Source organism: Staurois parvus, unplaced genomic scaffold (genome assembly GCF_062004578.1).
Source record: "Staurois parvus isolate SC_StPar_1 unplaced genomic scaffold, SC_StPar_1.0 ptg000745l, whole genome shotgun sequence".
Classification (NCBI taxonomy): Eukaryota; Metazoa; Chordata; class Amphibia; order Anura; family Ranidae; genus Staurois; species Staurois parvus.
The window spans coordinates 322,540-349,219 of NW_028318541.1; the positions used below are offsets into that span (position 1 = coordinate 322,540).

Sequence of the window (26,680 nt, forward strand, 5' to 3'; positions counted from 1 at the left end):
AGTGAATGCCGGCAGTTTCATGTCATCTGATTGGTCAGTGTAGTGAATGCCGGCAGTGTGATGTCATCAGATTGGTCAGTGTAGTGAATGTCGGCAGTGTGATGTCATGTGATTGCTCAGACTAGTGAATGCTGACATTAAGATGATGTCATGTGACCTACCAATGTAGTGAACACTGGCAGTGTGCTGTCATGTGACTGGTCAGTGTAGTGAATACTGGCACTGTGATGTCATGTGATCGCTCAGACTAGTGAATGCTGACATTGGAATGATGTCATGTGATCTTCCAATGTAGTGAACACTGGCAGTGTGCTGTCATGTGATTGGTCAGTGTAGTGAATGCTGGCAGTGTGCTGTCATGTGATTGGTCAGTGTAGTGAACACTGGCAATGTGCTGTCATGTGACTGGTCAGTCTAGTGAATGCCGGCAGCGTGATGTCATGTAATTGCTCAGACTAGTGAATGATGATATTAGGATGATGTCATGTGATTGGTCAGTGTAGCGAATGCCGGCAGTGTGATGTCATATGATTGCTCAGACTAGTAAATGATGACATTGGGATGATGTCATGTGTTGTAGCGAATGCCTGCAGTGTGATGTCGTGTGTTTGCTTAGTGTGGTGAATGCTGATATTGGGATGGTGTCATGCTATCAGTGTAGTGAGCGCTGTCATGCGATTACTGAGGCACAGATCAGTTGAATCCAGTGCCTCTGACATACATGTTCCAATTTTTTTTATTACTGTCTTTGTACCTGTTGCTGATTTCCCTCACTTCCTGTCCTGCTGACAACTTTTTCCCCATAAAGGAAGTGAAAGGAAAATCTCTTGAAAGGAGCACTGGATATTATTAAAAAGACAGCGGTTCTAATCCTTTTTTAGTCCATCCAAAAACTAAAAAAGTTTTTGATTTGACATACACTTTAAGGGGTGTATTCCTAAAAAAATGTGCAGAGCTATTCGACCTGCAATGCTGTATGTACATTCATTTTGATGGTACTAGGCTATTTTTCCTGCAGGTCTAATGTTCTTCATTTATGAGAATAACGTGAATCGGGAAAATAGCACATTATGGTCACTAGAGGGAGCTGATGATAATAGTAAAAAAGTATTCATTTCTTCTGATCATCATCTCCATCTAGTGGCCATGATGTGCTATTTATATGAATGCAGAACATCCGACCTGGAGAAAAAAATGGCATAGTAACATTCGATTTTGCTGGCACAGAAGGAAAGTACAGGCAGTCTCACAGGAGGAATAGTTCTGCAAATGTTTTTGCACAAATACACCTGTAAGCCTTTCATCTGCATGGACTATGCTGTTTCTTTTTTCTTCTCTGTTTTCTAACTTTCTCTGTCTCCTTTCTTTCTCTTTCAGGGCTCCGCCCCCATCCTGGTAGTCATGGTTATTTTGCTAAACATCGGAGTTGCCATTTTGTTTATTCACTTTTTCATTTGATGGGACTGCTCCAACGTTTGCAAAAAAAAAAAAAAAAAACAAATAATAAAATTGTCACAACTAAAAACAAAACAAAACAAAAAAAAAAACCACAAAAACATATATATGTAAACTAAAAATTCTAGAAGTCTGGACGCAGCTTATAGAGCCAGGAATGCAACTATGGCTCCGTCATCGGCTGAATTTTCTGATTGAGCCTCTACGTTTTAATATCCATTATTTTATTTATTTTTTTTTTTTCTTCCAAAGGAACAAGAATTAAGTTTAAATCACAGTTTGCCTTTCCCCTCCCGTGGGTAACGTCATTTAATTTTTTCGTTTTTGTTTTTTTGGGGGGGGTTCTTTTTTTTGTTGGGTTTATTCCTTCTTGCTTGTTTGGCATGTGAGAATGCAAAAAGATATTGACTTTTTTGGTTTTCTTTTTTTTTTACACTGGTCAGTCCTTTCCTGAAAGCTGTGTTGTACATGCGAGATGGGTTTTAACATGAAAAAAACCTAAAAAGAAAAAAAAAAAACACAAGACACTTGGTTGACCCACTTAATGGACGCTGTTGCGGACCGTTACTGGTCAGAGGTTACCCACGACTGTTTAATGGTCTTCATTCTAGGCGGATGCTATGAAAAAAAAATGGAATATGTAGTGCCATCGCTGATTGTTTTAATACTTTGCATTTTTTAATTGTAGAATTTTTTTATTTTTTTATTTTTTTACAGTTAGACATTAGATAGTTGACATTCACTAGAGTTCACAGCAAATGGCTCTTCATGAAGCCATTTCTATAATTTTCCACTTTTTATTGGACCCATATTGTAAATAGTTTTTTCCCAAAAAATATATTTGAAATAAATTGTATAAAAATCATATAAGTTGTTTATTTTCAGCCAACAAAATATTTTGGTTGGGTAGAGAAAAATTTTATAAATTGAAATGAACCCTTTTCCCTTAACACTAACTGAAACTGGATAACTGAAGGGCAGATAATTCTTGAAACTCCACTTGGCATCAACCAAGGGCTCATTCCCACCTCTCAGTCTGTTTGTTTACAAGGGTGCCCCAACACACCTCTGACACGTTTGTGAGGAAAAAAAAATTGGACGCATAAAATTTTGGAAATGACCCTTTTGCAGTCTTTGAGAATTACTTACAAGTTTTTGTTTTGGGTTTTTTTAAGGACACATGTCCAAAAAGATTTAAAAAAATGGATACCCCCAAAAATTGGATAACAACCCATTTTCAGTTTTGGAGCATTACTCAAAAGTTTCTTTTTTTTAAGAAGAAAAAAGAACCGGATAAACCCCACCCCCACCCAAAAAAAAAAAATTAGGGTAACGACCCATTAGTGTTCTTGGAGAACTATGTAAAGTTTTGTTTTTTTTATGAATGTGGTCCAATAAAAAGTGCATTTTATTGATCGTTCTCTAGCAAACATTTTTATGTTTAATTGTGTTCACTTCACACATCCAATTTCTTTCTGAGAAATGGTTTCTTTTTTTAAATTCACTTTCTATATACAGCTCACAATAAATTAGACCCTGCCAAAGCAATTTGGAGCCTACAACCAGTCTTCTACAGGAACTGATGGCCTAGGTCTTGGGGCATTGATAGGGAACTGATGACCTAGGTTTGTGATGCAGTGGTAGGCTGGCCACAAAGTAGCTACCTCCTTTATTTTCGTGTCACCTTTGTACCTGTGAAGTGAACACAGTTTTTGCTTAGCCCGCCAAAAATGCTTTGGAGGATTTCATTTTCATGGTGCAATATTCACTTCTGACCGGCTAAGAACAGTACCTCTTCCTTCTACCCCCACCAAAACTGGAATGTAAATTGCGGGGCATTATACAATACTCGCTTCGCTGCTGCTGAAAACCATCCCTTCCCCAAATCAGGATTATAACAGCAATGTGAACACTGTATCTGTGGCAAAAAGTTATTTTAATCAGCTGTAAAAATGACCCGTACTTCCGTCTGTCCCTGCATGCATGATGTTGGCTAATAGTTTTCTTTTCATCCACTGTAATGTGATCAGAGTGCCACTTGTCTCCTCACTAACACATTTTGGTCCCTAAGAAATTTTGGAAAATGTTAAAATTGTTGGTTTTAACTAGAGGGAGACTTTTTTTTTAACCTTTTACTCTTCCTTTGTCTTGGCACAAAATTGGTGGTATTGATGGGTTGGCCAAAAACAGCTAATCAATCCTTCGCTAGTTAATATTTTGGCTGTTGACTATCGGGTTTTATATGTAGGAAGACCTGCTAAAGAGACTTGGACTTCAATATGAATTCATATAGTGAAGTGGAGAAACGATTCCAATAAGCCCACTAGCTCTGGTGAGGTGGCTCACATAGAACAAGGTTTCCTCAATGGGTACCCAGAGGTGGCTCAAACTATAGAAGATTAGAACAGAGCACCAAACCAGAAGATGGGAGAGTCCAGGAAACAATTTGATCATATAAAAGCCAATACATTTCTGGGACCCAACACTATTCCTTCATCAGATCTTAAGAAAAAAATAGCTTAACTGTCACAGTTTTTAAGGAGAACAAATGTCTGATTTAATACAGATTTGTTTGGTATTGTTCCCTTTGTGTCCTGTTTTTTTTTTAAGACCTGATGAAGCAAAATGTTGGTCCTTCAAAACGCTTTGGATTTTCAATGATGAAATTCTGAGCTTCTTAGACTCTCCTCTTGCAGTTTGGCCTTCCTTTCTAAACTTCTATGGTTAATGCAGGAAAAGAGCATCCTGTATACTACCTCTAGACCAATTGGATTTTCTCTGATACTTCATAGCACGAAATTACAGTGATCAGTGGGACCTTTTCAAGCCAGCCAACTGGCTCTGTACATTTTTTTTCTATGTTCTGACACAAAATTATTTGTGAAAGGCTGTATTCACAGAACTTGAGATTTAAAATAATACCCCTGGAATTTTTTTTTTAAATGTCATAGTCTACGAAAGCCTGTCAGAGTAAATATTTTTTGAGTGTGATCACAAGAAAGACCATAGAGGAGGAGGATTGGGTTTAACTATGTGACATTTCCAGGTTCTAATACTCCGGATTACCCTTCTTCCCCAGTTAACAAATGTGAAGTATCAGATCACCAGGCAAGAAAAAAGTCCTTAAGCAGGCAGAGGTCAGATTGAGCCATTACGTAGGAAGAAGGTCAAGGTGGGCGGCGAATAGGAGTCATCTCACAGGCGGAAAATCAAGGTATGTGCCCTACAAACAACAGCAACCAGAAGACAGTCTTCATCAAAACAAGAGTAGTAGTGGGATGCAGAACTGGTTAAAGAAGAGCCCAATTCTTCCTCCATACCAGGTGTCTGCTACAGTCACCCAACTTCTTTGACCCTTTCTTTTTCTCTGCTATATGTGAAGCTACACATTCATCACTTCCACTAGTGGGCAAGATTCCAGGTGGTCAGGTGACTTGATCCAACATTACCATATATCTTATCAGTCTTTGTCTATCCCAGCCTGAGATATTTGACACTGTGAGACATTCAACTGATTGTTCATTTTATCAGCCTGATACCATTTTAAAATGGCCCATGCAAGGTTTTTAGCAGGATGACATAATGGTGAGGTGTGTGAGGTTCTGAGCAGGATGACATCATGCTTGCACGTTAGGTTTTGAGTAAGATGACATCATGGTGGCTTATGGGAGATCCTTAACAGGATGACATCATAGTGACTTGTATGACTTCCTTAGCAAGATGACATCATGGTGGCTCATATGAGAACCTGAGCAGGATGACATCATAGTGGCTCATGTGAGGTCCTTAGTAGGATGACATCATCATGGCACGTGTGAGGTCCATAGCAGGATAACATCATCATGGCTCATGTGAGGTCCTTAGCAGGATGACATCATCATGGCACATGTAAGGTCCATAGCAAGATAACCTCATCATGGCTCATGTGAGGTCCTTAGCAGGATGACATCATCATGGAACGTGTGAGGTCCATAGCAAGATAACATCATCATGGCTCATGTGAGGTCCTTAGCAGGATGACATCATCATGGCACGTGTGAGTTCCATAGCAAGATAACATCATCATGGCTCATGTAAAGTCCTAAGCAGGTTGACATCATGGTGGCTCATGAAGTCCTGAGGAGGTTGACATCATGGTGGCTCACATGAGGTTCTGAGCAGGATTGCATAGGATGGCTTGTGTGGTCCTTTTGCAGGATGACATCATGGGGGCTAATGCGAGGTCCTGAGCATATTCACATGTTGGTGGCTCATGTGAGTTCCTTAGCAGGATGACATCAGGATGGCTCATGTGAGGTCCTTAGCAGGATGACATTATGGTGACTCATTTGAGGTCCTTAGCAGAATAATATCATGTTGAATCATGTGAAGTCCTGGGCAGGATGACATATTTGTGGCTGGTGCGGTTTTTGAGCAGGATGGCATTATGGTAGCTCATATTAGATCCTGAGCAGGATGGAATCATGGTGGCACATGTGAGGCTCTGAGCAGCATGACATCTTGGTGGCTGGTGCGGTCCTGAGCAGGATGGCATTATGGTGGCTCATGTGAGGTCCTGAATGGGATGACATTATAGTGGCTGTTTGAGGTTCTGAGCAGGATAACACAATGGTTACTCATGCAAGATCCTTAGCAAGATGACATCACATTGCCCAAACAAAGACAGAAGTTCACTTACCTGCCCTTCCCTGCAGCTTATGCCCATCTTCCTTTTGCTGCTGTTTTTCCTTGGTGGAGCAAAGAGAAATATGTGGTACTTCCATGCTTTGAGATTATGCGATCATTTCCTTCCTCCCGCTATACAGTGCTGGGTACACAAGTGTTCAATCCCAGGATTCCAGCTCTATAACTTGGGGGTGGGGAAGAGCTAAAAAGCTGAAAATAAGCAATCGGACATGGAGGGGGGCAATAAAGTAAACCTGTTGCCTGGACAAAGCACAGGTTCACCTTAAAGTGGACGTCTTATAATGCACACAAACAACCTATCCTAAAAGCTCAGAAGGCACCAATTTTCAGGGCATTGATAGACTTTGTTCTGCCCCTCTGACCACTGCTTTGGGCTTGTAGGTAATAAATAAGTCATAAGGTTCTGCTGTGCTGGATGGTGCAGCTGTCACATTATCACCAAGTCTTATATTCTTCACCACCAGATTTTGGGGGAGGAAAGGTGTCATTTGTTGGGGGTGGGATGGAGCCGTTAAGTGGGTCTAAGAGCGTCCGTGGATGTCCACGCTTGAGACTAAAGCATGTTATTTCTTTGCACAATATATGCAGAATCAGACTGACCTTGTACAGAGATACTTTGGAAATGACAAAATCAAAAAAAAAAAAAAAAAGAAACACAAAAAAAAAAAAAAACTAAAAGAAAAAAAAAAAAAAAAAGACAGAAACAATGTATTCTTTTCTATATGTCTCCCAACCTCCATTTGTTGGAACTTCTTTGTACCATGCCTGCTGACCCCGTTCCCTCAGTTCCTTATGATAAATATGCATATTCATTAAAAATTACGCATTCTTGTTTCACCTTGCTTGTCAAGTCTCCTATAATTCCACCTTTGTGTGGAGGCACCAGTGTTAACGCTTTTGTTCACAGGTCCCGCCAGGAGGTGTTCTATAAAAATGCAGAAAATCAAGTGGATTTTTTTTCTTTGTCTCAACGTAAATTATGGGCACTGTAAGGAGCTGATGATCACAGGAAATAAATACTTCTGCTTCTCAGCTCCATGTTGTGTCTGCAATGCAATGCTTTTCTGAATACTTCAACATACGACTTGGAGAGAAAAATATCTTAGCAACATTCGATTTTGTCCCCATTCACACGGGAGGAATATACATGCACTTCTTTTTAAAATGAATAGCTGTTTTTTATTTTAATAAAATACACCCAAAACTGTTTGTCAGTACACAAAAAAATAAAAAAATTACTTCTTAGCAACACAAACACATTTCACTACCTTTTATCCCTTTAACCCTTTACAGCCAGCGGGGGCTGGCCCTTTAAAAGTTTGTATTACATGGGCTTCTTGGCCATGTGATCACTGTAATTGGCCATCACGCATATACAGTTGTGTGAAAAATAATAGCAGTCCAACATCACTAACCTGATCACTGTTTTTGGTAGAAATGATATTTCTTCATGGCAAATAATTTCCTAGCAGGTGTAGTAGAGTAATAGAAATCCAACAGACCCAACAGTCATGACATGCATGCCGCTGATTCTGTGTAATTGAATCACTCATTGAAAGGGGCGTGTTCAAAATAATAGCAGTGTGGAGTTCTATTAGTGAGGTCATTCATTCTGTGAAAAAATAGATGTCCAATAGGTGGCCCTTATTTAACCACTTCAAGTCTGGACACTTTCACTCCCTTCCTGTCCAGGCCACTTTTCAGCGCGATCACTCTTTGAATGACAATTGCACGGTAATGCGACACTGTACCCATATGAATTTTTTAGCCTTTTTTTTTGAGACAGATAAAACTTTATTTTGGTGGTATTTATTCACCACTGGGATTTTTATTTTTTGGCTATATAAATGAAAAAGTCCCAAAATTTTGAAAAAAAGTGTTTTTGTTATAAAAGTTTGCAAATAAATAATCTCTCTTCAGAAATCTTGGCCAAAATGTATTCAGTTATCTTTTTAGTAAAAATAAAATAACCTAAAATAGTTTATAACCAAAAATTATAATTTTTGAAAACATTTTTTTACATTTTTATTTTTTTTATATTGTTTTTTTTTAACATACTGTCACTCTAGCAGTACAGTGTCACCATAGTGACACTGTACTACTTGTGGGGGGGGTGATGAAGATTCTTTTTTATTACAGAAAAAAATATATGAAAGTCCAGAAAGTCCCAAATAATTATTTGGGATTTTTGGGACTTTCATATATTTTTTCTTTAATTTTGTATGATTCTTTTATTGTTTTGTGTTTTATTATGTTAACCTCTTCGCGCCAGCCGCATGCAAATGTGCGGCCTCCCGGCATCTGGGCCTTGACACCAAGCGGCCGCACATTTGCATGCAATTAAGAAAAACATATGTGCAGAGAGCGCAGGCCCTGCATGCTCCCAGCACATGTCTGGAACTCACGGAAAGGTCTCGATCTCCTCTTTCGATCAGGACCTTTCCCAATCATGTGACCGCCGTGACAGCGAATCACGGCAGTCACATGACCTTAAAAACCTGCCCCGCCTCCCGGCTTCTGAAACCCTTAAAGGGCCAGGAGGCGCCGACACCAAGGGGTTAATTTTGATGTGTTTTTTTCTTTGAGCAGCAGCATTTATTGATTGTGGTTTTAATTATTCCCTTGGCGCTAGTTTTGACGACTATTGAAGTACAGAAAAGTACCTGCTGATTTGCTGAAAATCAAAGGAACTCCTAACTTCCTGTAGTGAGATGACAACACTGTCTGGGCAGCACTGAAATCCCAAGTGGTATTGCCAGCGCTCCCCAGTGACATGACAGGAAGTGAGAGTATATCTCCTATATCTTGAAGCATCATCACAGACAGCATTAACCCTGTAACAGAATTTGTGAAAATAATGCCTCAGACGCAAAGACTATCCTTCAGTGATCACCATGAGGAGCGCGATCTATAACCCTTCTCACCAGCCCAGCCAATTCAGGGTCACTGTACATGGCAGCTGCACAGCTTTGTGGATGAAACTTGGATCTTTACTGACCTGTGCAAGGCATTTTCTAGCAGCTGGTGGCGTCAGGCATTGAGGCCTCTCGTGGCGCTCTGTGTTAGAGCAACACATCATATTAATAAAGCTTCATAGACGGATAGAGAATTGTTCAGACAACACTTTTGGCCCCGACAGGACAATTCTACACGCCCCATGTAGCAGCGCCGTCACGGATTTGTGTCATGGCTGCAAACCAGATGGCAGCAGCCCTTTGCTGGAATACAGTGGAAGAAAATGAGGACAATGAAAATTCAGGTAAAAAAAAAAAGAAAATAATTATATTATAATATATATATATATATATATATATATATATATATATATACACACACACACACTGTACACACACACACATATATATATATATATATATATATATATATATATATATATATATATATATATATATACACACACACACATACATACATATACACACACATACATACACACACACACATATATATATATACACACACACTGTACACACACACACATATATATATATATATATATATACACACACACACATATACACACACATACATACACACACACACATATATATATATACATACATACACAGTCATGGCCAAAAATATTGGCACCTCTGCATTTCTGTCAGATAATGCATCACTTTGCTCAGAAAAGTGTTGCAATTACTAGTGTTTAGGCATTCTCATGTTCATTTCTTTTGTTTGTATTGGTATGACACAAAAAAGTGGAGAAACAAACAGCCAAATCTGACACATTCCACACAAAACTCAAAAAATGGACTGGACAAAATTATTGGCACCCTCAATTTAATATTTGTTAGCACACCCCTTGGCAAAAATAACTGAAACCAATGGCTTCCTGTAACCACCAATGAGTTTCTTCCTCCTCTCTACTGGTATTTTGGACCACTCTTCTTTCGTCAACTGCTCCAGGTCTCTCAGATTGGAAGGGTTCCTTTTCCCAATTGCGGTTTTGAGATCCCTCCACAGGTGCTCTATGGGATTGAGATCAGGACTCATTGCTGGCCTGTTCAGTCCTCTCCAGCGCTTTGTTTGAAACCAATTCTAGGTGCTTTATGACGTGAGCTTTGGGTCATTGTCCTGCTGTAAGACTCATGACCTCTAACAGAGACCCAACTTTCTGACACTGGGCCCTATATTGCACCCCAGAATTATTTGGTAGTCTTCAGATTATTATTATTATTATACAGTATTTATAAAGCTCCGATAGTTCGCACAGCGCTGTACATTACAAAGGAGGACAGAACATGTGACAGAACAATTAAACTACAATGCAAAACATGAGGGGATCGAGGGCCCTGTTCTTTCAAGCTTACAATCTAGGAGGGAGGGGATGGTGGTACAGGAGGAGATAGCTGTGGGGGATGGTGTGGTAGGAAGAGTGGAGGAGGCCGGCAAGTTAGCAGGGGGTGGGGTAGGCTTCCCTGAAGAGACGGGTTTTCAGGGTGCACCTAAAGGAGAGGAGAGTAGGTGATAGTCTGATGGGTTTGGGCAGGGAGTTCCAGAGGATGGGTGACACCCTGGAGAAGTCCTGGAGTAGGGTATGGGAAGAGGAGACCAGGGAACTAGAGAGAAGGAGGTCTTGTGAGGAGCGGAGTGTGTGTGCTGAGTGGTACTTGGATATTAGGTCAGTGATGTAGTTCGGGGCAGTATGGTAGAGATGAGCGAATCGAACATGGCGAAGTGGAATTCGTTTCGAATATTGGGAAATATTCGATTCGCGCCGAATCCGAAAATTAGCCAACTTCGGATGCACGAATCGAATTTTCCCAAAAATGGCGGCGACATGTGTGGCGGCGGAGCGGGGATCTCTGGGAAGGCGCGCAGACAAGGCGCGCTGACCCATAATGCATTCATTCATGACATGTGATCGCATTAGCCAATCAGCAGCCAGCCAGCCAGCACTGTGTAATGGTGGAGCTATAAATTGCGGCCATCTTACAATTCTCCATTAGCCTCCGGTCATTCAAGAGAGACAGACCTGTCTGTATTAGGGACAGAGTTAGGGCCAGAGAGACTTTAGGGCCACAGAATCGTTACTTAGGGACACAGAATCGTTACTCAGGGACAGACACAGAATTGTTACTGAGGGACACAGAATTGTCACTGAGGGACACAGAATTGTCACTGAGGGACACAGAATTGTTACTCAGGGACACAGAATTGTTACTCAGGGACAGACACAGAATTGTTACTCAGGGACACAGAATTGTTACTCAGGGACACAGAATTGTTACTGAGGGACAGACACAGAATTGTTACTGAGGGACACAGAATTGTTACTGAGGGACACAGAATTGTTACTGAGAGACACAGAATTGTTACTCAGGGACAGACACAGAATTGTTACTCAGGGACACAGAATTGTTACTCAGGGACAGACACAGAATTGTTACTCAGGGACAGACACAGAATTGTTACTGAGGGACACAGAATTGTTACTCAGGAACACAGAATTGTTACTCAGGAACACAGAATTGTTACTCAGGGACACAGAATTGTTACTCAGGGACACAGAATTGGTACTGAGGGACACAGAATTGTTACTCAGGGACACAGAATTGTTACTCAGGGACAGACACAGAATTGTTACTCAGGGACACAGAATCGTTACTGAGGGACACAGAATCGTTACTCAGGGACACAGAATCGTTACTCAGGGACACAGAATTGTTACTGAGGGACACAGAATTGTTACTCAGGGACACAGAATTGTTACTCAGGGACACAGAATTGTTACTCAGGGACACAGAATCGTTGAATTAAAGAGTATGTCAGACAACACGCAGAGGAGTGGCAGAGGAGGCAATGTTTTAGGAGCGAGCAGACGTGGCAGCAGAGGAAGGGGTCGAGGCAGCACTAGTCGCAGCCAGAGGCCAGTGCTCCCGGTGTCATCCAGTGGTCGTGTCTCCACCGACAACCCTGCCGTCATCGATTGGTTGGCTCAGTCGTCTTCCTCTTCCCAGGTCACCTCTGACACCTACAGCCAACGGTCGGTGGGTACGTCAGACACAACCGTTAGTTGGCATGGCCCGGGAGCAAGGCCACTGAAATCACGTGTCCTCTACCTGCCCCTGTCCTTTGGTGTTCCCTCACCAAGCGAAGTATCGCATGCTGTGGGCTCAGCCCCACTGTACAGTGAGGAAGAGCTAACAGAGGGCGGTCAGGAACGGGGGGAGACATCCGCCTCTTCAGCAGCCAGGCGAAGAAGTACTGGCGAGGAGAGTGGCTCGGTAGCCGGTCTAGAGACAGGTCTGTCTCCTGACCCACACGCAGCCGAGGGGGCTAGTAGTGAGGCGGAGACCCTAATTGATGATGATGAGGCTGATCGCACTTGGCAGCCTCGTCGTCATCTGCCAGGCCCGTAATCTGCCATGGGCCCCCGTACCGACTCCTCATGCTGCTGCCAGGCCCGTAATCTGTTATGGGCCCCTGTACCGCCTCCTCATGCTGCTGCCAGGTCCAGAGTGTGTCATGGGTCCCTGTACGGCCTCCCATTGCTGCACTCTCCATCGCCACACTCTGCCATGTGCCACTTTCAGGTCTCCTCACACTGCTGGTGGGTTCCATTTTGTCATAGGGTGCTGGCAGATTACGGGCCTCCCATTGCTGCTGCCAGGCCCGTAATCTGTCATGGGCCCCCGTACCGCCTCCTCATGCTGCTGCCAGGTCCAGAGTGTGTCATGGGTCCCTGTACGGCCTCCCATTGCTGCTGTCTCCATCGCCACACTCTGCCATGTGCCACTTTCAGGTCTCCTCACAGTGCTGGTGGGTTCCATTTTGTCATAGGGTGCTGGCAGATTACGGGCCTCCCATTGCTGCCGCCAGGCCCGTAATCTGTCATGGGCCCCTGTACCGCCTCCTCATGCTGCTGCCAGGTCCAGAGTGTGTCATGGGTCCCTGTACGGCCTCCCATTGCTGCTCTCTCCATCGCCACACTCTGCCATGTGCCACTTTCAGGTCTCCTCACACTGCTGGTGGGTTCCATTTTGTCATAGGGTGCTGGCAGATTATGGGCCTCCCATTGCTGCTGCCAGGCCCGTAATCTGCCGTGGGCCCCCGTACCGACTCCTCATGCTGCTGCCAGGCCCGTAATCTGTCATGGGCCCCTGTACCGCCTCCTCATGCTGCTGCCAGGTCCAGAGTGTCTCATGGGTCCCTGTACGGCCTCCCATTGCTGCTGTCTCCATCGCCACACTCTGCCATGTGCCACTTTCAGGTCTCCTCACACTGCTGGTGGGTTCCATTTTGTCATAGGGTGCTGTATGGCCTCCCATTTCTGCTGCCTCCACCGCCACACTGTGGCTCCACACTCTGGTTTTGGCCCCGTGACTGCCCAAATGAGTGAAGTGTGCGGTGATTCTAAGATCGACGGCACTCATCTGCATGTCATACTGACTGACAGTATTATTTCTCTTCCCCAGCAGACTCCAAGGGCATTTAAATTAAAAGGTACAGTGTTCTGCACTAATATAAAGGCTCTCTGAAGCCTAGAAACACCCTTTTTATAAGTTAAATTCGCAGCGAATATATTCGACTCGAATCGAAATTATTCCGCGAATTCGCCGAATCGAATTTTTGAATATTTCGCTCATCTCTACAGTATGGTGGACGGCTTTGTACATCAGTGTTAGGATTTTTAATTTGATCCGTTGCGCAATCGGAAGCCAGTGGAGGGATTGGCAGAGGGGGGTGGCGGAGATGGAGCGGTTGGAAAGGTGAATGAGTCTGGCAGCCATATTCAGGATGGACTGAAGCGGGGATAGCCAGCGGCGGGGCAGGCCAGTGAGGAGGGAGTTGCAGTAGTCGAGTCGTGATATGATATGGATTGGATGAGCTGTTCAGTGGTTTCTGGGGTTAGGAACGTGCAGATTTTGGCGATGTTGCGGAGGTGGAACCTGCACGAGTTTGTTAAACATTGGACTTGGGGCTGGAAGGATAGGTTCAGATTTCCTAATACCATGCACACAGTCAAGACATCCAGTGCCTGAAGCAGCAAAGCAACCCCAACACATCAGTGAACCTTCACCATGTTTGACTGTAGGGAGTGGATTCTTTTCTTTAAAGGTCTCATTTCTTTTTCTGAAAGCAGTAGATTGATGAGCTTTACCAAAAAGCTGGAATTTTGTTTTGTCTGTCCACAGCACATTTTTCGAAAAGGATTTTGGCTTCCTCGGGTAAGTTTTGGCAAACTCCAATCTGGCTTTTTTATGTTTCCGTGGCAGCAGTGGGGTCCTCCTGGGTCTCCTACCATAGCGTCTACTCATTCAGATGGCGACATATAGTGCAAGCAAATACAGTTGTACCCTGTGCCTGAAGGTCAGCTTGAATTTGTCTGGAAGTTGATCGAGGTTCTTTACCCACCATTCAAACAATCCTATGTTGCAATCTTCAATTTTCTCTTTCATGCGTATCCAGGGAGATTAGCTACAGTACCATGGGCTGTAAACTTCTTAATGTTCCTGTGTCCACTGCACTCAACATCGTTAAGATCTTTGGAGATGGACTTGTAACCTTGAGATTGTCCATGCTTTTTTACAATATTTGTTCTCAAATCCTCATATAACTGTTTGCTGCTCTTTCTCTTCTCCATGTGACACACAGAGACACACAACAGAAAGGTTGAGTCAATTTTCCACCATTTTAACTGGTTGCCGGTGTGATATCTATATTGTCAGCACCTGTTATTTGATACAGGGGAGTTTTATTACAATTACAGGAGCATCACAAACTTGGAATGCAATTTATTTATTGAGAAGGTGCCAATTTTGTCCAGTCCATTTTTGGAGTCTTAAGTGGAATGTGTCAGATTTGGCTTTTTGTTTCCCCACATTTTTGTGTGATACCACTACACAAAATAAATAAACATGAGAATTCCTAAACATCTGTGATTGCAACAATTTTCTAGGCGAAGTGGTGCATTATCTGACAGAAACGCAGGGGTGCCCATATTTTTGGCCGTGTGTGTGTGTATATACATACATACATACATACACAGTGAAGAAAATAAGTATTTGATCTCCTGCTGATTTTGAATGTTTGCCAACTCACAAAGAAATGATCGGTCTGAAAATCGAATTGTAGGTGTATTGTAACACTGAGAGACAGAATAGTAACAAAAAATTCAAAAGAAATGCATGTCTAACAAATGATGCACTGATTTGCATGTTCATGAGGGAAATAAGTATTTGATCCCCTTTACAAAACATAACTAAGTATTTGGTGGTAAATCCCTTGTTGGCAATCACAGAGATCAGACGTTTCCTGTTGGCCACCAGGTTTGCACACATCTCAGGAGGGATTTTGGCCCACTCGGCCACTTCAGCCCTCTTCCTAGATTTTCAAAAGGATTAAGGTCTGGAGACCGGCTAGGCCACTCTAGGACCTTAATGTGCTTCTTCTTCAGCCACTCCTTTGTTGCCATGGACGTGTGTTTAGGGTCATTGTCATGCTGGAACACCCATCCATGACCCATTTTCACTGCCCTGGCTGAGGGAAGAAGGTTCTCACCCAAGATTTGACGGTACATTGCTCCATCCATCGTCCTTTTGATGCGGTGCAGTTGTCCTGTCTCCTTAGCAGAAAAACACCCCCAAAGCAGAGTGTTTCCACCACCCTGTTTGACAGTTGGGATGGTGTTCTTGGGGTCATAGGCAGCATTCCTCCTCCAAACACGGCGAGTTGAGTTGATGCCAAAGAGCTCGATTTTGGTCTCATCTGACCACAACACTTCCCACCAGTCCTCCTCTGCATCATTCAGATGTTCAGTGGCAAACTTCAGATGGCCCTGGACATGTGCTTTCTTGAGCAGAGGGACCTTGCAGGCACTGCAGGATTTCAATCCTTGTTGGCATAGTGTGTTACCAATTGTTTTCTTGGTGACTGTGGTCCCAGCTGCCTGGAGATCATTGACAAGAACCTCACGTGTAGTTCTGGGATGATTCCTCACTGTTCTTGTGATCATTGACACTCCACAAGGTGAGATCTTGCATGGTGCACCAGACCTAGGGAGACTGACAGTTTTGTCTTTCTTCCATTTGCAAATGATTGCACCAACTGTAGTCACCAATCTTGTCCCTGACATCCTTGGACAGCTCTTTGGTCTTTGCCATGGTGGAGTCGAGTTTGAAATCTGATTGTTTGATTGCTCCTGTGGACAGGTATCTTTTATACAGGTAACAAAATGAGATTAGCAGCACTCCCTTTAAGAGACTACTTCTAATCTCCGCTTGTTAACTGTATGAAAGACACCTGGTAGCCAGAACTCCTGCTGAATAATCAAATATTTATTTCCCTCATGAACATGCAAATCAGTGCATAATTTGTTAGACATGCATTTCTTTTGAATTTTTAGTTGCTATTCTGTTTCTCAGTGTTACAATACACCTACCATTCGATTTTTAGACTGATCATTTCTGTCTGAGTGGGTAAAACTTCAAAATCAGCGGTGGGCGGGGGGGAAGAGAGAGAGAGAGAGAGAGACTATATTGCCACAAGTATTGGGACGCGTGCCTTTACACACACATGAACGTTAATGGCATCCCAGTCCGTAGGGTTCAATATTGAGTTGGCCCCGCCCTTTGCAGCTATAACAGCTTCAACTCTTCTGGGAAGGCCAACCACAAGGTTTAGGAGGGTGTCTATGGGAAGGTTTGACCATTCTTCCAGAAGCGCATTTGTGAGGTCAGGCACTGATGTTGGATGAGAAGGCCTAGCTTGCAGTCCTCCACCCTAAACTCGCTCCTCCATGTCTTTATGGTCCTTGCTTTGTGCACTGTCATGTTGGAACAGGAAGGGGCCATCCCCAAACTCTTCCCACAAAGTTGGGAGCATAAAATTGTCCAAAATATCTTGGTATGCTGTCACCTTAAGAGTTCCTTTCACTGGAACTAGGGAGCCAAGCCAAACCCCTGAAAAACAACCCCACACTATAATCCCCCCTCCACCAAACTTTACACTTGGCACAATGCAGTCAGGCAAATATTGTTCTCCTGGCAAACGCCAAACCCAGACACGTCCATCGGATTGCCAAACAGAGAAGCGTGATTTCACGCCAGAGAACAGGTCTCCACTCCTCTACAGTCCAGTGGCGGTGTGCTTTACACCACGGCATCGAACGCTTTGCATTGCACTTGATGTAAGGCTTGGATGCAGCTGCTCGGCCATGGAAACCCATTCCGTGAAGCTCTCTACACACCGTTGTTGTGCCAGTCTGAAGGTCACTCAAAGTTTGGAGGTCTTTAGCTATTGACTCTGCAGACAGTTGGTGACTTCTGCGCACTGTGCGCTTAAGCATGCACTGACCCCACCCTGTCATGTGACGTGGCCTACCACTTGGTGGTTGAGTTGCTGTTGTTCCCAGTTGCTTCCACTTTGTTAATATTCCAACAAAAAAGTGGAGCGTGGAATATTTAGTAGCCAGGAAATGTCACGGATGGACTTATTGCACAGGTGACAACCTATCACAGGACCACGCTTGGAGTCACTGAGCTCCTGAGAGCGACCCATTCTTTCACCAATGTTTGTAGAAGCAGTCTGCATGCCTAGGGGCTTGATTTTATACACCTCTTGCCATGGAGGGGATTGGAACACCTGAATCACATGATTTGGAGGGCGGGCCCAATACTTTTTGCAATATAGTGATATATATATATATATATTCATATACACACACACACCAACACACATAAAAAATACAATGTCCTTTCTTGCTATCCACAGATCAGAAGCAGGTAAGAATCCTATATGAAGTTTGTGCATAAGGTGCATCATTCACCCAAACAGGATCTTTTTTTAGTTCTCAACAAAAGTGCAGTTCTAAGCTAAGAGCTCTTGGAACTCCCCAGCCATCTGGAGTGTCAACAAACACGGATCAGTGATCTTCACTTCCCTGACCTTTACTGAGTGTCATAATACTGATAGGACTGCAAAATCTCTGAAGACAAGAGGTGGCATCACTTGACCGACAGACAATGTATTCTTCACAATTCACAAGTCACCGATAGAGCCGAGGTCCCACTTGACATGAAAGTGCTTCAGTCTAACATAAAAGGGCTTTATCAACTGACACATGCTCACCATTTGGAAGCAGGCAGCAACAGATGAAGAGAAAGAACAGATAGCTGGAAGATTTTAATTTTTCTTGACTTGAGCACCAGTATCATCTCGCTCTATCTTTCTCAGGCTGACTGTCCCTGGTCCGCCCCTCTCATTCAATGGATTTAGATATTCTGATCTGGGAGGCTCAGGATCACCTCTGAACACTGCGTAGGGCAATCTACATGAAAATAAAGCCTGCCTAGAAATACCAACTCTCGCAGACCGACACCCATCCATTAAGGCATGGGTGTCAAACTCCAGCTGTTGCCAAACTACAAATCCCATGAGGCATTGCAAGGTTGACAGTTACAAGCATGACTCCCAAAGGCAGAGGCAGCATGGGTCTTGTTGTTTCGTAACAGCTGGAGGGGCGCCAGTTTGACACCCCTGCATTAAGGCATTGTGATGAACACATATTTTTATGCGTTTGCAGCAGCTCGTATTCGTTATTGTTTCAGTATTCATTGTTTGGCAGCGCTCAATTTTTTATCCCCCTGGATGATGCCTGAACAAAGATGGTGATGTCCTTTTAGAGAGAATTCAGATTAAGACATGTCAGGGGAGTCCTGTGTTCTAATGGATTTAGGTAAGGTACTCTATACAGTACAAGGATCCTGACACTTTATGTATTGTTTTTATTTCTTATTATGGGACCTCTTGACCAAAGTATTATGTCACAATTTGGGGTGAATATTCATTTTCTCAGAGCTGGAAAGAGTTACTTTGTCTTTTGTGGCTGGCCCAGGAGATTTCCCAGCAACACAGAGAGGAGTCGCCTGCTGGGACAATATGCCATTGTTTATGTTGTCACATTGCATCAGACACTGTTATCAGGTGTTTACTGCAACCATAGTGGAGGCAGAGGACCCATCGGGAGTTTATAAAAAAAAGGCATCAGAGGTGCTAAGCAGGTCCCAAGTCACTCAGCTTCAGGATTCACTTACTAGAGATTATAACAAAGCGAGTGTGTGCAGTGTATGTGAGAGAACAAGACTTAATTTACCAAAACCTGGGACTAGTGACATCACAGAGAATGCAGCCTAGCCATTCACTAGAGACAGGTGACTTGACTGAGACTGCAGCCTATCCATTTACTTTAGACTTGTGACATCACTGAAAATGCAGCCTATCCATTCCCTAGATACCGGTGACATCACCAAGAATGCAGCCGATCCATTCACTAGACTGATGACATCACTGAGAGTGCAGCCGATCCATTCACTAGATACAGGTGACATCTCCAAGAATGCAGCCTATCCATTCACTAGACTGGTGACATCACTGAGAGTGCAGCCTATCCATTGACTAGATACCGGTGACATCACCAAGAATGCAGCCGATCCATTCACTAGACTGGTGACATCACTGAGAGTGCAGCCTATCCATTCACTAAGACTGGTGACACCACTGAGACTGCAGCCTATCCATTCACTAGATGCCGGTGACATCACCAAGAATGCAGCCTATCCATTCGCTAGACTGGTGACATCACTGGAATGCAGCCTATCCATTCACTGGAGAGGGTTGACATTGGATTATTCTCAGAAATATTCTCTCATCTTGGCTGAATAATACACATCAGAGAGCCAAAAATACACTTAAAATAATTCTTTGTTAATTTTTCAGCAAAAACTGTCAGAAACCGTTTTCTCTCCGGATTCAGTAAATGGTCCAGAAAAGTTCTAGAAGAGAACATTGAATTTTCCATAGAGCTGTGACACCAGTCTAATCCCTAAACTCGTAAAATGTCTTTGCCATGGCATGTGCCACTTTCAGCACTTTTTTTTCTTTGCCCTCAGACCCCAGGTTGGTTCGGGCCAGCTGGATCCAGTACTGCTCTGTCCGGGCCAGGTAATCTGAGTACTTCTCCTTCGGTTCCACTGCGGGATGCTCGTCATCATCTGTGGACGGGACAAAACATGACATATGGCTTAAAATAAGTCCATACAAGACCTCCACCACAACTGCACATACCCGCTGCACCGCCACTACATTCAACCGCTAAGGGTGAAGGTTAGCCTATGTAGGGTCTACCTCATGACTGCTTGCTCTTTCCACCCCTACACAGCAGCGCTGGGCCAATCACCAAGCATGAAAGGAAGGGAAGCGATTCACATGATCCTCTATACTCAGAGGTATCAGATATTATTAAGGATGCACCGACATTTCAGTGGCCGAAACGTTTCAGCCCGAAAACACCCCTTTCAGTTGTTGGCCAAAATGAAAAAAATCACCGATACAGTTGCTGAAAAAACCTGCCCCTCGCCACTGCCAACCTGCCACTGCCACCACCGCTCGGTAGTTCTCAGCCTTACCTGAGAAACCATTGAACGATCCCGGTGCTGGGCATAGAGATGAGTGAAAGAAAGATGGCCTCCACTCATCTCTATGCCCTTGGAGGACCGGAGCGATGTCACTTCACGTTCCGGCCATTTTTGTTTTTTTTTTAAAGCACTAGATTTTTTTTTTTTTTTTAATTTAAATATTTATTAGTTTTTCATATTATTACAAAAATTCCATAAGAAGAGACACAAAACATATAAATAATCAATACATTTCTACTTTGCCCCCTTCTAATTACCTCTTTTCTTTCCCTCCCCTCCCAACCCACCTCTACCCCCCCACCCCCTCCCTCCCCTCTGCAAGATCTCCAATCTCTCAAGACCCAATAACTTTAAATAATTTCCTAGTTTAAAATTTTCTATATTTCTCTTTCATTCCTGATTTTTCCCATTTTTCCCATCGCGAATAGTATATTTCCAACCTGTCTTCCTGCATATAGTAAGATTTTTCCATTCTGCTAATCTGGTTTACCCTATTGATCCAATCCTCCTCCATCGGCACCTCTGTCTTCCGCCAAAACGTAGGTATCAACCCTTTTGCAGCACTTAAGTAGTACCATACGCCTGATTCTTTATATTTATTTACTGTTGTCTCAACATTATGTAGGAGACACATGGTTGGGTCTAACCCTATGTCATTTCCAGTTATTATTTCTATTAATTTAACTATTGTCTTCCAGAAAACCTGAATTTTTGGACATTGCCACCATATGTGGAACACCGTGCCCTCCTCCCCACATCCTCTCCAACACATTTTTGAATTCTCCCCACTCATCTTGTCCTCAGTGCTTGGTGTAATATGCCATCGTGTCAGACATTTATAGTTAATCTCAACGTCTCTCATACTAACACTCTCGTGTACCAATCTAAATATCTTATTCTGTTGACCCTCATCTATCACCACCTCCATATCTCTTTCCCAATTTGTTATAAAAATTAACTTTGTGTCCGTGTCTAATTCTGTGAGGATCCTATAAATTTTTGTAACACCGTGTTTCCCATCCCTACGTGTTTCTAATAGCCTTTCAAACAAATTCCACTCCTTTTTTAATCTCAAGGGTTTTGGGAGATTTCCAATGAAACATTTTAATTGGTGATATTTCCACTCATCTATTCTATTAAACATATCCCCCCCCCCTCTCTTTTAATTCTTTAAATGTTCTCAATTCCCCCTATACCAATACATCTCTCAATTGGATATCTTCTTTTTTAAACCATCTCCCTGATATCTCATCCTTTCCTGGAGGAAAAAACTCTGTGTTTGCAAGTGGCATTAATATAGAGTTGAATTCCCATTTCATGTGTTTATGTAAATTATCCCATGTCCTTAAAACATTTAAAGTGAAAGTGCTTGTGTTTTCTTTAATTCTTCTATATTGTGCTGGGACCCATATCATCTTACTCAAACTAATTCCACTCAGTTCGTTTTCTATTTTTACCCAACTTTTTCCCTTATGGTTAAATGTCCAGTCATATATTCTCGCTAAAATTACTGCTTTATAATATCTCTTGACATCAGGTAGTCCCATTCCCCCTTTCTCTTTAGTCCTACTTAATGTTTCGTATGATATTCTTGGTTTTTTATTCCTCCATATATATCTTGTTAACATTCTTCTCATTATCTTAAAAAACGCCTCTGGGAGTTTAATTGGGACCATTTGAAATCTATAGAGTATTTTAGGTATAATTACCATTTTAACTAGGTTTATACGTCCTAACCATGATGGATTTCCTCCTCCTAATCTTTTTAATTCATCCTTAGTCTCGTTTATCAGAGAAATATAGTTTAATCTATACAGTTGTTTATATGAAGTAGCCAGTTTTATTCCTAGGTATTTTATATCTTTTTCTCTCCATATAAAGGGGAATTCTTTTTGTAACTTTTCTTTTTCGCTCTTTGGTATATTGATGTTCAGAATCTCTGTTTTTGTTGGGTTAATTTTTAGATTTGATAGTTCACCATACTCCTTCAGGGTCTTCATTATACTTGGTAATGTTATTCGGGGGTTGCCTACATAAAACAATAGGTCGTCCGCAAAGGCCGCTACCTTATGTTCTATATTTTCTATCTGGATTCCCTTTACCGCTCCACTATTCCTTATTATTGACAACAAGGGTTCCAATGTCAAAACGTACAACAGGGGGGACAATGGGCAGCCCTGTCTTGTTCCATTGGACATCCCAATGGATTCCGACCTCTCCCCATTTACCGTAATGATTGCGGTGGGCTCCCTATATAATTTACCTATCCACTCCCGCATTCTCTCTCCGATCCCCAGCACTTCCAAGTTGTCCATCATAAAGCCCCAGTCCACTCTATCAAACGCCTTTTCGGCATCAATTGACAAGAGCACCACCGGGGCTTTTCCTTTTCTACTTTTCTGAATAAGCATTAAGGTTCTCAACCCGTTGTCTCTACCCTCTCACCCTGGGACAAAGCCCACCTGATCTCCATGGATCCATTCAGGCATTAGTTCTTTCAGCCTGTTTGCTAGAACCTTTGCGTACAACTTGGTATCAGTGTTCAATAATGAAATTGGTCTATAGCTAGAGCACTGAGAAGGATCTTTTCCCTCCTTATGAATGAGAACTACATGGGCCTGAAGGGATTCCCTCCTCCCCTCCATCCCACCTCCCAAGTCATTCATATACTTCTTCAGCTTCGGTAACAGTAATTCACTAAATTTTTTATAGTACTTAACTGTATAACCATCCGGGCCAGGGCTTTTCCCACCCCCTGTACTTCTTAATGCTGCTTCTATTTCTTCCTGGGAAATTTCCGCGTCCAAGGAATTCAATTGTGTTTCACTGAGCTTAGGTAATCCCGCATTTTTTAAATATATCATCCTTTTTTCGTTAATACCTTCTCTAATTTCTTTTGGTGCACCTTGATGACTAATGTTATATAACTTTCTATAATACTCCGTGAATACTTTAATAATTTCTTTAGTTGAGTGGACCAACTCCCCCTTAGGACTTTTTATCTTTTCTATATAATTCCTGTTTTTCTTTTTATTCAGGGCTCTCATTAAGTATTTTCCTGGTCTATCTCCCCATCTATATCTTTCACTTAATACTTTGTTATATACTCCTCTCCTCTTCCATCAGTCTCTCTAGCTCGTCTTTTTTATCCTTTAACTTCTGTCTTGTTTCTATTGTTATTTTCTTCTTATGTATCTGCTCCAAGTCCAGGATTTCCTTTAGGAGTCCACTAACCCTCTCTCTTCTTTCTTTTTTCTTCCTTGCTCCCATCGCAATCAAGATTCCTCTTATATATACCTTATGGCTTTCCCATACTGTAGCTGTCGATACTTCCTCTGTCTCATTCTCCTTGAAATATACTTTAATCTCTTCCCTGATCTTCTGCGCAATATCCTCATCCAAGAGAAGAGCCTCATTTAACCTCCATCCTAAGCCTCCCGTCCACCTTCTTCCCCATCCTATTTTCATTATGACAGGGGCATGATCCGAGAAAGTTCTTGTCTCTATTTCTATTTTAACCAACAGTTCAATGAGTTGATGATCTATCAAAAAGTAATCCAGTCTCGAGTATATCTCATGTGCATTAGAGAAGAAGGTATAGTCTCTGTCTTTCATATGCATTATTCTCCAGGAGTCCACCAGTTGGTACTCGTGGATCACCTTCTTCAAAGCTCTCAGAGACCTACCCCCCCTCTCTCTGCACAAGGGAGGTTGCATCCTTTGTGGGTCCATACAAAGATTTAAATCTCCTGCTATTATTAAACGCCCTTTTTTAAAATCAATCAATTTTTTCAGCAGACCCTTCAAAAAGATCTCCGGTTTTTTGTTGGGGCAATATATATTGGCTAGTGTACACTCAATTCCCTGTAGTTTACCTTTCAAAAACAGGAATCTCCCCTCCGGATCAGTCTTTCTCTCTTCCAGCTCAATCTCATATTCTTTGCCAAGCCTATTGCCACCCCCTTTGCTCTTTTAATTGGAGAGTCAGCGTAATACCATGTTGGGTAATATTTAGATTTTAGTTTCACGTTTGACTCTATCTCAAAGTGTGTCTCCTGTAAAAATACCACTGACGTTGCCCTGTGATGTAACTCTTTAAACAACTTAAATCTTTTCCCAGGACAATTCAACCCATTCACATTATATGTTATAAACTGTATTTCTTCCATCCTTCATGAGTCTGTCTATCTTTCTTCTAAATCGTCTCTACCTATTAGGCCCAACTGTCTTGCAGAGTATTAGCCCCGTAACCCCTCCCCCCCACCCAACCCCTATCCCCCACCCCCTCTCTCTTATTTTCCCCCTACCCGTTTTTAGGCTTATAAACTGCCTACAAATCATTTGTGGAACTGTTTCCACGGTTGATTTAAAATATTGGGCGCAAGCTCCGCCCATGGGCGGCTCACCTCTCCTCCGACCTCCCCAGCTCCCCTTTCTCTATCAACTGGGCTCTGCAATACCTTTACTTCCCCCCCTTAACCGGAGCTTCCAGAGGGACCTCCGCTTCTACAGGGGGGATACGAGGGGGGGTGAGGAGAAAAGAGAGAGAAGAAGAAAAGCATATATTTTACTTAATTCTCCCTCCCCCCTCCCCCCAACCCCAAGGCCTCCCTCCCCCTCCCCCCAACCCGCTGCCAGTCCTCCTTTCTTGCATTAACCGTATCTCCTTTTTCTTCTTCTTCCTACCCAGCTATCTCCATTCTTTGCAAGTCCAGTCTATCGCAAAAATCTCTCAGTTCGTCCGGGAATCTCAGATATGCTGTGACCCCATTTGTCCAGCCAATTAGAGATACTGAGGTACCCCATCTATATTGCACTTTCTGTTTTCTCATTTGCTCCAACAGGGGTTTCAGGGATCTCCTTCTCCATAGAGTCTCTGATGTTAAGTCCGCAAAAATTTGAATAGTCCAATCTCTATACTTAATTAATGATCTTCCCTTGATCTTCTTCCAAATCTCATTTTTGACCCCAAATTTCTGGAACTGGACAACGATATCTCTCGATCTTTCCCTCTCAGTCTCTTGTTTAAACTTTCCTATTCTGAACACTCCGTCCAGTTCAATCACATCTGTTTCAGGTCTGTCTCTTATGGAGTTTAAGATTTTATTAACTAGTTCATATAATGTTTCCCCTTTTACAGACTCTGGAATTCCTCTCATCCTGAGATTACACCTTCTTTCTTTATTTTCTTGAATTTCCATCCTATAGAGCAATTTTTTCTGGGTTTTCTCCAAATGGGTTGTTTTTTTCCTTAGATTATCTATGGTTTGGGCCTGGGTTTTAACTTTCTCCTCTATTTCTTCCATTCTCGACAGCAAATGCCCTAAGTCGTTTCGAATAACTGTCATTTCATGTTTTATCATTTTCTCCAAACTTTGAAACATTTCTGTCATCTCCTTCTTATTCGGTACTTGTAGTTCACCATCAAGCTCTTTTTTTCCCAAGCCATCCTCTATTTGTTGGCTTCTACTGCTGTTCATACCCAATGACAATCTAGGACTATTTCCGGATCTAGTGTCCATTTCCCCTTTAGCACTGTCGCCTTGGGGCCTTTCTGGGGTAATATTACCGTATGATGTAAATTTCCTTAGCGTGCCTGATTGAGACCCTTTCAGCCCTGCTCCCTTAGGACCTTTATTCTTCATATCCTCTATATATCTTTTGTCTTCTATATGCTCTAGATGGGGGTGTACCTCTCCTTTATGGTTTGTGCTCCAGACAGGTTTGCAGATTTTCCTTGTGTTTTGCTCTCCTGGGGCACCTGGGGCTTTTCTCTTCTAAACCCAGGGAATCCTCCTCTCTCCTCCTTGACCCCTTGATCCCCAATGTCACTCAGTAGTCCACTGCACAATAGACCCCCCACAGCTCTCACTCACCCTTCTCTTCCCAAGACGGTGGCTCCAAGCATGAGTGGAGGGCCTTCACATCAGCTCTGTCCTGGGGGGGGGATTCCTCTGGTCTTCCCACGCTATGCCTGGTTTTTCCTCTCTGGGCTTCGTCCCAGGGATGCAGGGTGGGTCTCCTAATACTCCCGGGTCTCTCCGGATTGAACAGTCTACTGGCCGGGGGCCGCAGGCAACAGCAAGTCAGGAGAC

General features: G+C 42.8%; 2 protein-coding genes across 2 annotated transcripts in view; one reads left to right on the forward strand and one right to left on the reverse strand.

The window, feature by feature from the left end:
- The window catches only part of JPH3 (junctophilin 3), a 140,021-nt gene extending 133,043 nt beyond the window's left edge, over positions 1-6,978 (forward strand). The window contains exon 5 of the mRNA XM_089654117.1: positions 1,378-6,978. Coding sequence (XP_089510243.1) covers positions 1,378-1,458 — 81 coding nt within the window. The 3' untranslated portion in view covers positions 1,459-6,978. The remainder of the gene's footprint in view (positions 1-1,377) is intronic.
- A 12,876-nt stretch (positions 6,979-19,854) lies between these two features.
- The window catches only part of KLHDC4 (kelch domain containing 4), a 52,342-nt gene continuing 45,516 nt past the window's right edge, over positions 19,855-26,680 (reverse strand). The window contains exon 12 of the mRNA XM_089654118.1: positions 19,855-20,162. Coding sequence (XP_089510244.1) covers positions 19,987-20,162 — 176 coding nt within the window. The 3' untranslated portion in view covers positions 19,855-19,986. The remainder of the gene's footprint in view (positions 20,163-26,680) is intronic.